This window comes from Dunckerocampus dactyliophorus, chromosome 4 (assembly GCF_027744805.1).
Source record: "Dunckerocampus dactyliophorus isolate RoL2022-P2 chromosome 4, RoL_Ddac_1.1, whole genome shotgun sequence".
Classification (NCBI taxonomy): domain Eukaryota; kingdom Metazoa; phylum Chordata; class Actinopteri; order Syngnathiformes; family Syngnathidae; genus Dunckerocampus; species Dunckerocampus dactyliophorus.
In genome coordinates, this window is record NC_072822.1 from 23,190,290 (window position 1) to 23,204,740 (window position 14,451).

Sequence of the window (14,451 nt, forward strand, 5' to 3'; positions counted from 1 at the left end):
CAACTTGGTCAGTCGAGAGGGCGTGCGTAAATGGCGGGCTGAGACACCGCAGGTTTTCTCTCCAACCAGTTTCTCCAGCAGGTGATTTAATTGATGAGCTCTTTCCGTCAAATTGAAGCAGGGGTTGATCATTAAAATCCCCTGCTTTAATGACCGGCTGGAAAGAAAACCTGGAGTGTCTCGGCCCTCCATGGCACGAGTTTAACACCCCTGATTTAGAGGATCCTAACTGAGTGATGCATGCAAAAATTGGGTGCGTACCTGAATGAGAAGGATAAAGCTATCCTCTGTGCAGGGGCAGCATATTGAGCCACCAAACTTACACGATCTGGCTTGAAGGTGTAGGTGGTGTTGTTTCTATGGAAACAACAAAAGAGCTCTGTATTTTGCCTCTGTTAAATTCATCCCAAATGGTAAAGGTGGTCGTATCAAGCATAATTTACATTCTTAGACTCTAACCACGGCCTGAACCCTTTCAATTATGAACCATTACAACATCTTCCCTTGCAATATTCATGCCCGGGCAGATTCCTCCTTCAGACGTCTTAGGTTGCTGTAAGTTGAGATAAACACTTGCTGAGTTGTTACAGCCAGTCACCTACCTCTATTCATCAATGTCACTGCCTTAGCACTCAATAATTCAAAGTGTGGCGGTAATGAGCTCCCCGCAGGCTCTGTCCCAGAGGAGCCTTCCCCCTGTTTCTGCTCTGTAATGTAGTTATATCTTGTGTCAGCTTTCAAATCAATTACATTTCTATCTGATGGATATGTAACTGTGCCTGATTAAGTTTCTGGTATGTCAGCCAAGTGTGAGTTTCCCAAACTCAATACATTCTAAAAGGAAAGTTTCGCCCCTTTTCCAACAAATGACCAGGAGGTTTTAGGTCTTGGTAACGGTCGTTCTTAGAAATAAAAGGGCCCCATGGCCTGCTTTGTTTTTGAGTTCCCTGGAACATTTATGTAAATCAGGCTGAAGACGCTGCGGAAGCAACGTGTATTATCTGCAAGAATAGCCAACAGACACTCTTTGCTTGATATGCTGATTGTGCAATTCAAACGTGTGCAGATAAAAATGTATGCTAAGGGGAAAGTCATTCCTACAGGGACAGGTTACATCTTCTGTATCAGATACACACATGTTTTTATTTTCATTTTGTTTAAATTCATCCTCAATTCAAGCAGGATCCTCAACTCCCTGTCTTCCACCTGGCCCTCCAGAAAAAGTGGCACCTAGTCATGCTGCTGCCTGGGTGCATTCCCCCGACAATACTGTTGTTTTGTGACTTGCACAATTATTTACATCAATGTCTGTGTGACGCATTCGAAGGGGAGGTTGTTATTTGCATAACTAGCTGTACAACAGGCTCGGCTCACCATTTCTGAAAAGTGCGTTAGAAACATACCTGTCAGCTTCCCTCATGTATTTTGCTCTTCTTTCCCATCGCCCTGTTTGCTGGAAATAGTTTTGCGTAAATGTCCCGCATTTTAACTTCCATTCATAAAAAAGAAAAACCCTCTCCAGTACGGCAGGTGACACTGGTGATGGCATCCACGCTTGAGCGACAGAAGTCAGAGAACTTTTTTTTTTTTCGAATTTCGCTTATTTTCAAATGTGCAAATGTTGACAGTTATGTTCAGAAAAACAAAAACGACATGACCATAGTGAAATTATATAATACATTAAACCAAATAGCCAACTTTTTTCTCATGCGACAATATACCACTATTAGCGGTTAGCAAACAGCGAACTTTGGCCAAATGTGTTAACACTTAGCTGGAGTGACAATAGCACAATGAAACGTTAACGTTGTGGCATTTGAAACATTACAGTAATCAGCAATTTGTCTTGAGTTAATCCACATCTCGGCAAACTTTACCGATACCTTGAAGTAATCGTTTCCGACTGCGCCTCGCTGTCCGTCCACATATGTGATAAGCTTTGTTCTGTGATTCCATTTCGTAGCGCAATGTAAAAATGTTAACCCAAAAGTGAGTATGTGAGCAGCTTTTGACTTTTCAAACATGGCTGGGGTAATTAAATGCTCAAAGTGGACATCTAATTACCGGTGGTCCTCATTTTACAGCTTTTTGGCATGTTGTGGTCACGTATGCGCTCCCGTAAGTTAATGAAATATTAATTTTGGGCAGTAAATACAGTGGAAAAATACACAATGCAGCTCAAGCGCAGCCACACTGCTCCGAACACTGGGCTCTCGCAAAAATCATCAAGGACAAGAATTGTATTGTAATGTCTACACGTTGTAAGGATGGTGGTTGATTAACACATGTCACGTTCAAAGACATCCGTAAATCACAAAACTCTTTAACACTACACATAACTGCTACAGTATCTTTAAGTGTGTTAAATGATTAGCTCCTATGAAAGTGACAGTAATAACTAGGCAAAGTCGTGGTCTTATTATTGAGATGGATGCTACTGCTTGAAAAGTAAGACATCCCCGGAAAGGGTGGACTTTTCAAAAACGTTAACAATTCTTTTTTTGTTTTTCCGTTCCTGGGTTTATTTCAACAGAGAGAGGCGGAATAAAACATTTTTTTTTCCCCTGCGGGGCCATACTCGATACCTTGTTATATGCGTTTTGCTGATCTTGTGCTTGCATTTTGAGGTTAAACACAGTAGAAGTACAATGTGCCTGTGCCAACTGAGGTTGCACTGCCGATTGGCATAATGCCTGGACATGTTACAAAAAACTCCTTCAGAATTTAGCCGGAAGCCGGGATCAGGGAACTTTGGTTGTATGTCACCTCTTGTAGACTTGAATTTTATTTGCAGAAGGCTGGATATTGTGAAATATGGATGGACAAAAGAAAACAGACAGCGGGTGCTTGTGTGGACAGGCCATCAGCAGACAAATGATGGATGGAGGGATGGATGGATGGAGGGATGGGAAGGCAGGTTGAATACATAGGCATGTATGAGAAGGAGACAGTGATGCATTATGGCTGAACAGACATAAGCTAAACATAGTAAAGCATCCATGCCCAACCACAAGCAGCTCTCGGAGTACATCTACCGATCTTGTCTTATATCCTCACTTTATCATTTTTATTCTTGTGCTATTCCTTTTTTCTTGGCGCTCCTGCCCTTTAAAGCTCTTCGATTCTCTTCAGTTCTTTTTACAAGGACCTTCGTCTCTCTCTCTCTCTCTCTCTCTCTCGCACTGTCTTTTGTGTTAACAGCCTTCCATTTCTGTGCAGTTGCTGAGCCACTGGGTGCACATCTACAATCTTGCCTTTCATTTCATGCTTCTGGAAATGGATGTTTTACTGCCTTCATTAAGGCAGGCAGCAGTCAGCGCTGTGTTTTCCCTCTGAAGTTTAGCTCCATGAACCTCGCCATTAGAGGACATTATGGCCCCAGATTTCAGGACACAGTGGAACACTGTATAATTTGATTAGTGTTATTAATCAAATGGAATACCGCTCCCCATGTCCCTCCCACCTCACATCCTCCTCCTCCTCTCGCTTCTGGTTTTTAATCGCTCCTTTTCCTTCCCTCATCCTCCTCCATCCAAACACCTCTCCATCATCCATGCTGCAACCACAACTTGAAAGAGACAAAATACCTTGGCCTTTCCCTTTTAAAAACAATGATTTACCATTTGTTTTTGCACCTTCCCTTCCACGCTCCCCAGCCCCACTTGTCTCTTCGCCACGCTCCTCCCTCTCCTAGCTGGGGACATAAATCAATTGAAATGAAAGTCCCATAATTGTGCTTGCTGGGAGGGATTTGAGCAAAATTGCACTATGAATTTTTTAAAGGGTATTTTTACTAGCTCCTCAACGGGACTTGAGCGGCGAAGGAAGGTGAGGCCACAAGGATTTATGGGCCTAGATTCTTCATTACTGAAGTAATTTTCCTGCAAATGATAGTGCAGCACCTAGGCAGAGGGCGGGAGACCTGTCTGCAATGGAGAGTACAAACCTGCTTAATCGCTGGTAGCTCACATCACCTACGTGGTGTGTGGGAGTGATGCTGCATTTAGCCCCCCACCACCACAAAAAAAATGCTTAGCTTGTGCATCTTTTGATTCCTGGTATGGATAGTTTAGTCAAGGATCAGTACTAGGACTGCACCATACTGCAAACTACACGGTTTTCTTGCTAGTTTTTGTTTTTTTTGTTTTAGTTCTAGTCTTTTCACACACGCACACCGTGTTCATGAGCATGTGCTTTGGTTTCCAATAAATTACACCGATGTTTATTATTATTCATTTCATTATTATTGGACTCCTCATTGTCTTGTTCTGCCTTAAAGAAACTCCCAATGGTCTTTCTGCTGTTCTTCATGGGAGGTCCCGAAAGAACAGCGGATGGGAGCTTTCTTTTTTAAATAGAAATGGATACAAAGACAAAATAATTCACCAAGTCAAAAAAAATAGCATGCTCACTCACTACATAGTACAGTAATCTAGCGTTTATCGTGGTTAATTGGTTACAGACCCGACCGTGATAACTGAATTTCTGCAAAGTAGGATTCTTTTATGAACCAAATAATTTCACAGAGTATAGACAAGCTGTTTATGACCTTCTAAATACTTAAAAAAAAAACATTAATAGAGCCCTCTAGATGTGAAATAACACCCCTATAGTCACATTGACTTGTGCTCGTGTGTTGCTGTAAATGTGTTCCGGTATGAGGGGAGCTGAGTGGGGGGCGGACAGGAAGTGATGTCGGAGGTTCAGAGTTGAGTTTTAGCTTGGTGTGAGTTACGGCCGCAAAAGTAGCTTGTGTTAGGGATTATTTTGCCTGTCGTGAAATAATTGAGAACCTATCATAAAAGCCTGTCATTCCGGCAGTCAAGTCTGATGCTTGTGTTTCTCACCAAACATTACGGTGTAGAATATTGCATATCATCACAATGTCTTTGAATGCGTCTTCTAACTGCCTTATGTTTGTATTTTAGTTCATTTAGCCATTTTTAGGCTTGAAAATGCCTACTGTAGGCCAGAAATACGTAAAATGGCTTAAATATGCATATTTTTACTCATAATAGGCTGCACTCTGCCACTAAACAGCATGACTTATATATTTTAGAAAAAACATTATTGGAAATTTGATGCGTGAAGTGGTGAGGGATGACTGTACATTCATGCATTAAAGACAAGTAAAAGCAATGTCAGTTCATCAATGCGATTGCTTCTCCCGTGAACTGATGAGTGCCAGTGAAAGAGGAGGAGGAAGTGTCGGCTGTCAATGAGTAAAATTAGTAAAATGGCAGCATCTGTTGGTGATGCAGATCCTTGAGTATTTCATTTAATTGTCGATATTTACAAAGTACACTGCATGTTACTGTGAATCGAGAGTGCAACTTTTTTTATTTTATTTTTTTAGTCCGAACCCACTTTATTTCATTGGTTTTGTTTTATTTTAAGCCAAAAAACTAAATATTAATTTTACATTTTTACAATAATTTAATTGTGAAAACATTTTAGTTGTGACTTTTACAATTACAATTTAGTCATTACGACAATTAAGTAACAACAAGGAGTTGGAGAATCTATGTAAGAGCGCTAAATAATTGAATTTCTATCTAGCACCTTTGTATTGTGCAGTCTATGTCTATTCCTGTGGTAATTTAGATGTTCTTTGTCAAGTTGTCATTTTATGTTGCCAGCAAAGGTCTCTTCACCTTCCCTTCAGTGCAAAATGGCTGACGTTCTGTCTCCATCTCTTTAGGTACCGCCAGCAGCAGTGACCCTCCTCAAGGTTAGTGCATCTACAGTGCCAGGTCTCATTTTGAATCTTGCCTTGCCCCCACTCAATTTTACAGCTCAGTAGTTTGAGAAGCAGTGAAGGTAAATCTGCAGCAAGAGGGAAAAAGATAGAGAGCGAGGAGTTGGATGGGAGAAACAAAATTGGTGCAGCCTGTCGCCAGTTAAAGTGGATCTCATTGCTGGCACGCTAAGAACCCAAGACAATTAGTCACTTCGAACTGTGCCAGATTTGGGACTCACTTGAGGGCCAGAAAAATATAGCAGACCCATCGGCTCGGCTAAGTGCTGCAGTTACAGTACCTTAAGGAGGGAATGATGCTGAACACAACTGGAATAATTCCTGGGTGCCTGTATTGCAAGTAGGAGACAAAAATACTGTAGAGTACTAAGAATACGCTACGTGGACACTAGTGTGAGGACACCTACTCATTACGCCTTAAAGGAACACTTTTTTGGAATTTTGCCTATCATCCACAATCCTTATGTGAGACATGAACACACGTCTTTCTCTTTTCTGTGTGTTCTAAAGAAAAATAATAATAATTGTAATAGTACCCACCAATGCTGCCTACAAAGACCGCTATTAAGCACCTTCAAAAACCTCAAACAAGGTTTTATGGTTTTATATCCATGCTGTAATGTAATAACAGCTACATTCATGATAACATGTCATATTTACAATATTTTGCCGTATTTTGGTCATTTAAGCATTACCGGAACTTCCTTCCTGGGGGGAATCGATTTCACATAGCAAAGTAGAAACAAACTCCTACACCTGGCAATAACTTTTGCAAACTCAAAACCAAAAACAGCAGCAGGAGCTCCAATATGTAGCGGAGGCGCTGTGAGTGTGCGGTGAAGCTAGATGCTAACCGGTGTGTTCTGGCAAGGTGTCAATGCACCAGTAACGTAGTTCGATCGGCTTCACAATGTTAATAATAACAATGTCGCTGTAGCTTGGTTAAGATGCACATCAAATTATATGTAAATGGAGTGTTGTTGGCGCCTTTTGGACTTTTTATTCAGAAGCCTTTATAGGCTGAATAAGTGGTTCCCGTCACATGCATTCTGCGTCTTTTTAGCAGTTTTTATATCTTTACAAGTCACAGACAAGAAAAAGACATATGTGTTCATGTCTCACATAAGGATGATGGTTAAATTCCCCCAAAAAGCAGTTTTCCTTTAAGGAACTGAAATATGTTAATGGAGCAACTACAGTATAATAGCTTGGAGGGGTTTGAAGTGCGGCCTGCGGCTGTTTTTTTTTTTTTTTATTGGCCCTTGGCACATATTAAAAAAAAAAAAAAAACTGCAAAAATGGCAAAAAAAATCCGCAGTTTACAAGAATCAAGTCAAAATATCAAGAGAAAAGTTGTAATTTAATGAGAAATAGTCAAAATGTTATTAAAATAACATTGTAATATTATGGATATTTAGTAGCATAGTGGAAATATTAAAGAAAAAAATTGTTTATTTTTAAGTCATAATATCATGATAAACAAAACAGCATCAAGTCATTTTTTGGAAAATCAGCAAGGGAAAAAATTACAATATTATGGGAATAAAGTCAAACTATTACAAGAGGAACATTTACAAAGTTGAAATAATTAGTTTTTTTTTAACAGAAGAAATGGGGAAAAAAGAGCAAAGACAGAAGTTCATACTAATAATATGCTTTTTCACTTATATCACAACCCCGCCTCTCGCCCGAAGTCAGCTGGGATAAGCTCCAGCATACCCCCCAACCCTAATGAGGATAAGCGGCATAGAAAATGGATGGATGGACGGACTTACATCACAAAGCAGAGATGCATTTAAAAAATATATCTATATATAACTTCTTAGCATATCTACATGTGTTGGTTTACAAAATATCAAAGTGGCCCCTTGCGTCCTTTCATTTTTTTCACTATGTGGCCCTTGGTGGAAAAAGTTTAGACACCCCTGTTCTACAAGATATCGGTCTGCATACGTGTGGGAATTGTTCTTTAATCAGATCACTTGCGGTGTTTCATTCATGTTTGTTTTAGTTACAGTAGATGCTTGCTTCACTTTCTATGCCTACCAGCAAATGGCAAAAATGGATCATCGATATGCCCATAAATGTCATTTTTGACACACGCCTCACTCACTCTCCTCCAAACCCTCTTGCTAGCTTGACGTTGACGTTTTTATTTGATTTCGGATCAACATTTGAGAGTCACAGTCAGCTTTATTCACCATGTGTGTTACCACACTAGGAACTTGACTCTGGTCTAACATCACTCTCTGTTCCAACTATACAATAGTAAATAAAGTTTACTTATAAAGGAGAAGAAGGAGAATACTACTATGCATATTTACATAGAATATTATAGAATCATTATAATTATGGTATTTACAATGTTATAGGTTACAAACTCAGTGTTTCTTTCATAGCAGTATGTAGTGCAAATGCTCATGGGTGCAAATAGCAGTGGTTGGTAATACAAATATGGATAAATCAGAAAGTAGTGCAAAAAATAATAAGAATACAAAATAAAGTAGCACACACATACATACATAGATACATAGATACATACATACATACATACATACATACAGGTCAGGGGTATGTGTTGTTAAGTGTTAAATATTTTTCCAGCCAGAGGGAAGAAACTGTTTTTGTGTCCGGTTGTTTCACCGGAGGCGAGGGGTTGGAACAGTTTGTGGGTGGGGTGTGAGCGGAGAGATGTTGCCTGTCCTCTTCTTCACCCTGGACCGGTACAGCTCCTCTATGAAGGGCGGGCTGGTTCCGATGTTTTTTTCTACAGACCTGATTGTCCATTGCAGTCTGCTCTTGTCCAGTTTGGTAGCAGAGCCTAATCAAACTGTGATGGAGATATGCAATAAATGTGACTGTTCTCTCTTCAATTGCCACTGTTCACTCAATACGCAATGTACGTTTAAGCGCTAAATATGCCTCACACACTTATTAAAAACATTTCAAACCTTTAAATGCCACTCACGAATGATAATATAAAATGATCAAGGAACAGATGGAATCATAGTCACGGTGTAGCCCTTAGCCTGGTTGTCAGTCTAGCATCTAGCGCCATGTCACGTCTACATAATCCACACTGCTTCCCTGTTATTCCAGTAAAGATTTACGGGAATAAATTAACTTGTGTTGACCTCGCTGCATGTTTTGAGGCCAGTGCTTCCGAAGCCAAACAGCACACAACTACTATACGTTCAAGGAGTGGGACATCTCAACACTTAAAGACATAAACTTGCAAAACTGCTGCTAAGATAAAGAATTAGGAACCGTGGGGGCTGTTTTTTTTTGTGTATAAGGATGTATTCACACTCATGTATTAGTCTGGTCGTAATAGTTTGCTGCCAAAGATCAGTGCCAAACCTTTACCAAGCACATGCTCCAGAACAAAAGTGAAGCATGACTAAGGTGGGTGGTGCGTAGAAGATCAGGGAGTAGAAAGAGAGAAAAGTTTGTCCTACGTGCTCTAAAGAGATTCAGTGTGACCAATTGAGGTGAAGTGGATGAATGAGGCCATTCACCAGGCTTAATGAAAGAGCTCCTGCTGGGCTCTGAATGAGGGTGGGCCCATCTGCACCACATAGGCGTGCACAAACCAGTGACCTCGAAAATTACCCAGGAAGCACTTTGGGGACAGTCACCCCAGCAACAGGCTGGGGTTTGCTTGGTAACCATGCTCTTCGGTCAGTGCCTGGCAGCTTTTTAAACACAGCGCCTTTTTTAGTGCACTGGAAGAAATCCATTTTGAAGGACACCCCAAGTTGTTTCTTTCATGGGAGGGGAGACGCCCAATGGTCCCATGAGAAAATGTTCTTGGTATCTGTGTGGGTTTTTGCCCTCAGGACTTCAACTCTCGAGACTTGTCTGAGAATACAGTGTTAATTAGGTTTAAATGATCTATACAAAGTTTGAGAAGGCAGTGAAATAGATCTGCTTTGTGAGTTTCCAGACGAGAGAAATGTGTCACTCCTGGGAGACTGGACATTAAGTTTACAAGCATTCTCAAGGATCCGGGTCATTGGATTGTATCTGTGTTATTTGGCTTAATATATTCAATTTCAAAGAACCATAGACATGCAGGTCATGGAAGTTCTATTCCCATCGCAGGTTCCCCTCACGGAACTTTTGACAGCGTGAAATGACAATCCGCCCCTGCACGCATCTCCCGCGTCAAAGAGTAATGAGATTGTGCTGCTGGAAATATTACTACAAAGCATCAGGCTCACACTCGCTTCTGACTGCACCTTCAAACAGTGCCGCCTGCTAGCTCGCCTGTCTGCTGGAAGAGAACCGAACAAAAAACAATCTGAATCAGAGGAAGAGAAATGGCGAGGGAAGCTCCCCACACAGAGACAAACGAACACACCAGGGCCTTTAATCCTGAGAGTGATTAGAAATCTGAAATCGTTTTAAAACCATGCTTTGAGTGTGTTCCTCAAACAAAAGAGTTGCTCGCTGTTTCTCGCTGCTAACTGCCAGTGATCTGGTCTCTAATTGTGGTGACGCTGACAAGGCTGGTGTGGCTAGGAGGTTTTTAGGCTGAGCTTTTTGCTTTCTTTCCTGTTAGATCCTCCACCAAAGGCACCGGGGAACAAAAAGCCCGCACAGACCTTGGATCTTATATCACCTACGCATTGCTTTGTGCATAAATGCAGACATAATTTACACTAATGGGCCCTGTTGCATGGCTAATATGACCATTAGAGGCTTTGTAAGCGCACAGCAAGAACATAGTCCTTTTGTTATCAACGAGTTTTGTTCCTAGACTGTGGTGTAAGTTGAGTTTTAGTGTCAGAACTTATACCTAAATGAACTCGTAAGTCACTCACAGTGTACACAGAACCCATGAACAACATCAAATACAGTAATAAAAGCTTTAAATTCAAGAATGAAATGAAACTGACTGTAAATAGTCCATAGGTATGAATGTGAGTGTGAATGGTTGTTTGTCTATATGTGCCCTGCCATTGGCTGGCGGGTGTACCCCGCCTGTCGCCCAGTCAGCTGGGATAGGCTCCAGCATTCCCCCACAACCCTAATGAGGTGAAGCGGTATAGAAGATGGATGGATGGATGGATGGATGGATGGGAGAGCGTTTGTTCGACCACCTGCACTGTGTTAAGCCTTTCAAAGCTAACTTGTGTTTTTAGCAAAATAGTTTTTGAACCATGCTGCTTGAAAACCACACATTGGTACGCTGTTTAACTTCCTTGATGTTATAACAAGAAAGCTGTAAAGAGCCTTCAAAATTGGGCAAGGACATATTTTGGATGTCCTGCTGTTCAGTATATAAATAGTTGAAGGTTTGAGGCAAGGAAGAAAGGCCGCTTAAAGAATCTGCAATGGTTGGGTGGAAAAGAGAGGGGGTAGAGATGACAGGGATGCATAAGCATAACTCATAAAAATCACTATTATAACAACATTAATTGATGCTGCTGAGTGCCATATGTGGTGCCATATGGAAACGCTGCCCCAGAGGCCTGCTTATAATAGACAGCCCGCAGTGGTGCACACAACTTGGCACGTTTACAAACAAGGGACGTCCCATTAATATGAGCCACACAGACCGAGCAGGAGAAAGGGGGAGGGAAGGAGGGAGGAAATCAAGAATTTTTGTTGTTGGTGTCTTTGCTTAGATCATATAACTACTACTCATGTACTGTATTGCCTACCAAATGAAGAGATTATCTCTATTTGGGAATCTAGAGGCATGTACAATCACTGCGACCGTTCTTTAATTACAGTAATAAATAGCCCCTCCCTTAGGAGTTATCAGACCTCCCCTTGTCCGCCCAACTGTCACTCCAACCGCAGATACGGCCTTATATTCCTTTGACTACGCACATACAAAAAGCACTTACATCTTGACAAAGGCTGCATGAACTTGCTATTTAGAAATTCTACAGCGCCCAATCACAGAGCAGCCATTTTTTGTTAAAATATGTACCACAGTATTATTTTCTGCTCTCCGGCTGTGGAACTGAATTACTTGTATTGTGTGAGGGTTCTCCTCAATGTTCTGCCATGTCCAGAGCAGGGTGTAAAGAAAAAAAAAAGGAACCCTGAGGAAAGAGTTGTCAACCATCCTGTTGAGTTTCATCGAATGTGAGGTGAAACAAGAATAGCGTACAGATGTTTCCTCGCTGGCACAAAGATGAAGAGCAACCCCGAGAAAAGGGAAACACACTAAGGGGATGAAGAGGGAGAAAGCTCACCGCTCTGTGATGTGCACTGATGTAGCTCCAGCTTCAGGTCAAACGCTTCCAGTGTTTTGTGTTCATCTTCATCTCTTCTCCCCAGTGCTCCTCTAAATTATTCACAGCCCGAAGATGTGCAGTGTGGCTTGCCTGTCTCCTCCTTCATTCCAAGCTCTCTGTCTTCATTGCTCTGCTTCATATCATTCCCAGTCTTTGTCATGTGCAGGCTTGTTCCAGAGGCAACAAACCCTTTGCAAAGGATTTTAATCATCTTTTTTGTTTTCATTTTAATCAGCAATAAAAAATAATGTGGCCATTATTTTTGCAATGCTGCTTCTGTTTGCCATTTTAAAGGAACATTTGGAGAAGCTGCTTGTAACTTATGGACAAAATGCTGTTTGTAGATGCCCTGCATCTTGCACCAAGGATTCTAACCATATAGCTTTTAATAAGCATTACATCATTGTGGAGTTAAGCATTTGTGGAGTAGATACAAACTATAGTTGATGTAGTAATTTACGTGACGAAACCTACCGTATAAGCAATGATGGGCCAGTCCACCGAAATGGTGTCGTCTCAGGCCCATCTCAGGCAACTTTGATTTTTGTATAGTATTAGTATAGTATATTTTGTATGTTTCCAAAGCCAAAGATGAGTAACAGGATGTATTTTGAAAATAATTGCTTAACAGGGTGTAATAAGTTCAGGGGAACAGGACTGAGTGAAAACGTGGCAATAGTGTGAATTTGTTTTTATTGTTTTTTTCATTTTTTTTAAATGGTAAATTCAAATTTTAGGAAACAGGGACAGGGAACAAATGCTATTTTTACGTTGTTCCGGTCAGCAACGTTATGTGCCCAAGTAACGAGGTCAGCTGACTACCTGAATATAGTGAACGACCAAGTTATTCCATCAATAGATTGTTTTTCTTCCCTGATGGCACGTGCATATTCCAAGATGACAATGGCAGGATTCATCGGGCTCAAATTGGCCATTGGCCACCACAGAGTCCAGACCAGAACCTTGAGATCTTTGGGATGTGCTTGAGAAGACGTTTGTGCAGTGGTCTGATCAATACATTACCAGTCATTAATATAAGATCCTGACAAAAAAAATCAATTCAACTTTGGAAAGAAATAAATGTTGTGACATCGCCAAAGCCTGTGGAAACAATGGGTGCGGTAATCAAAGCTAAAGGCAGCCCCCTCAAATATTAGAGTGTGTGACCTTTTTTTTGGCTAGGCAGTATATTTGCAATACTTTTGCCGAAAAATGCTTTTGTCCAAAAACATGCATGCACCCTAAACAGGATAAGCAGTAAGAAATCAAATCGATATACAGTGGAACCTTGGTTAGCATCATTAATTTGTTACAAAAGGTCTGACACTAACCAAAACTGATACCAAATCCATTTTTCCCATAAGAAATAATGTAAATATAATCAAGCCGCTCAAGAAAGCCAAGAATGTTTTTGTAGTTTTACAAGTATAGTTTTACATGCCGTAAATAATTCAAAATGCATATCAGTACAAATAAATGATGAATGAAAGGGATAAATGACCAGTTAAGGTTACTTTTACCTTTATTGAAGACATGATTCTTGATGTGACTTTCCTTAAAGACACAATGTGGCAGCGAGATCAACCACCACCACCTTCTTGTTTTGACATGAGTTGTTTCTTGAATTCAATAGTGTTTCTCACCTCAATACTTTAACCCAAAATGGATCCTAAGAAAGTTGCAAGTGCCAGCATGTTGATGAATAAGGTGAGAAACACTATTGCGTTCAAGAAATAACGCATGACAAAACAGGAAGATGCTGTCCGTGTGGTGTCTCGCTCCCACATCATGTTTGGGAACAGCAGTCTCCAATGAAGGTGAAAGTAACCTTAAATGTTCATTTATCCCTTTCATTTGTTGTTTATATGTTGTTATAATTGTTTTATGCATGTAAAACTATCTGTCTATGTAAACTAACCACCAACTAGACTTAAATCTTGTTTGAACAGCAGAATTAAAACATGAATTGAGCACATAGAGCCGCCTGAGTAGAGGACTGAGCAGAAAGTGCATAGGAGTTCTCTTCTAGTCATAGCCACAGGTCATTCATTTGTAATTCTCTACCCTTCCTACGATGATGTTTGATCATTGCAGAGTGCAACCAGGAGGTACAGGGAAGGGAGAGGAATTAAGTGAAGCTTTCTCCCACTTTTCTCAAACCATATCTTGCCAAACCACCTACCCACCCTCACAATCGATGTCACCCAGTATGAGGCCCCCTCTGGCCTGATGACAAGCCTAGCGTGAAACGCTTGGCTGCCCCCTTAAATTAGCAGTAGAGCCCCCCGGCGGCACATGCTTCTCATGACCAGCACACAGTGGGCCACTGCCAGATTCTTTTCATTACGGCTGTGGCCTGCCAGCCGCCTGATTTTCTCTCCTTCTGCCTCCCAACATTTTCTTCTCCTTTTGCTTCTCCCATGTGCTGGCCAGAGCGCA

General features: G+C 41.0%; 1 protein-coding gene across 10 annotated transcripts in view; it reads left to right on the forward strand.

Annotated features, from left to right (window-relative positions):
- Positions 1-14,451, forward strand: part of fbrsl1 (fibrosin-like 1) — a 380,357-nt gene that overhangs the window by 226,439 nt on the left and 139,467 nt on the right. For 9 of the 10 annotated variants that reach the window (XM_054772261.1, XM_054772266.1, XM_054772257.1 and 6 more), the window contains exon 5: positions 5,702-5,731. The exons of the other annotated variant lie outside the window; for it this stretch is intronic. In XM_054772261.1, coding sequence (XP_054628236.1) covers positions 5,702-5,731 — 30 coding nt within the window. The remainder of the gene's footprint in view (positions 1-5,701; positions 5,732-14,451) is intronic. 10 annotated transcript variants of the gene reach the window in all.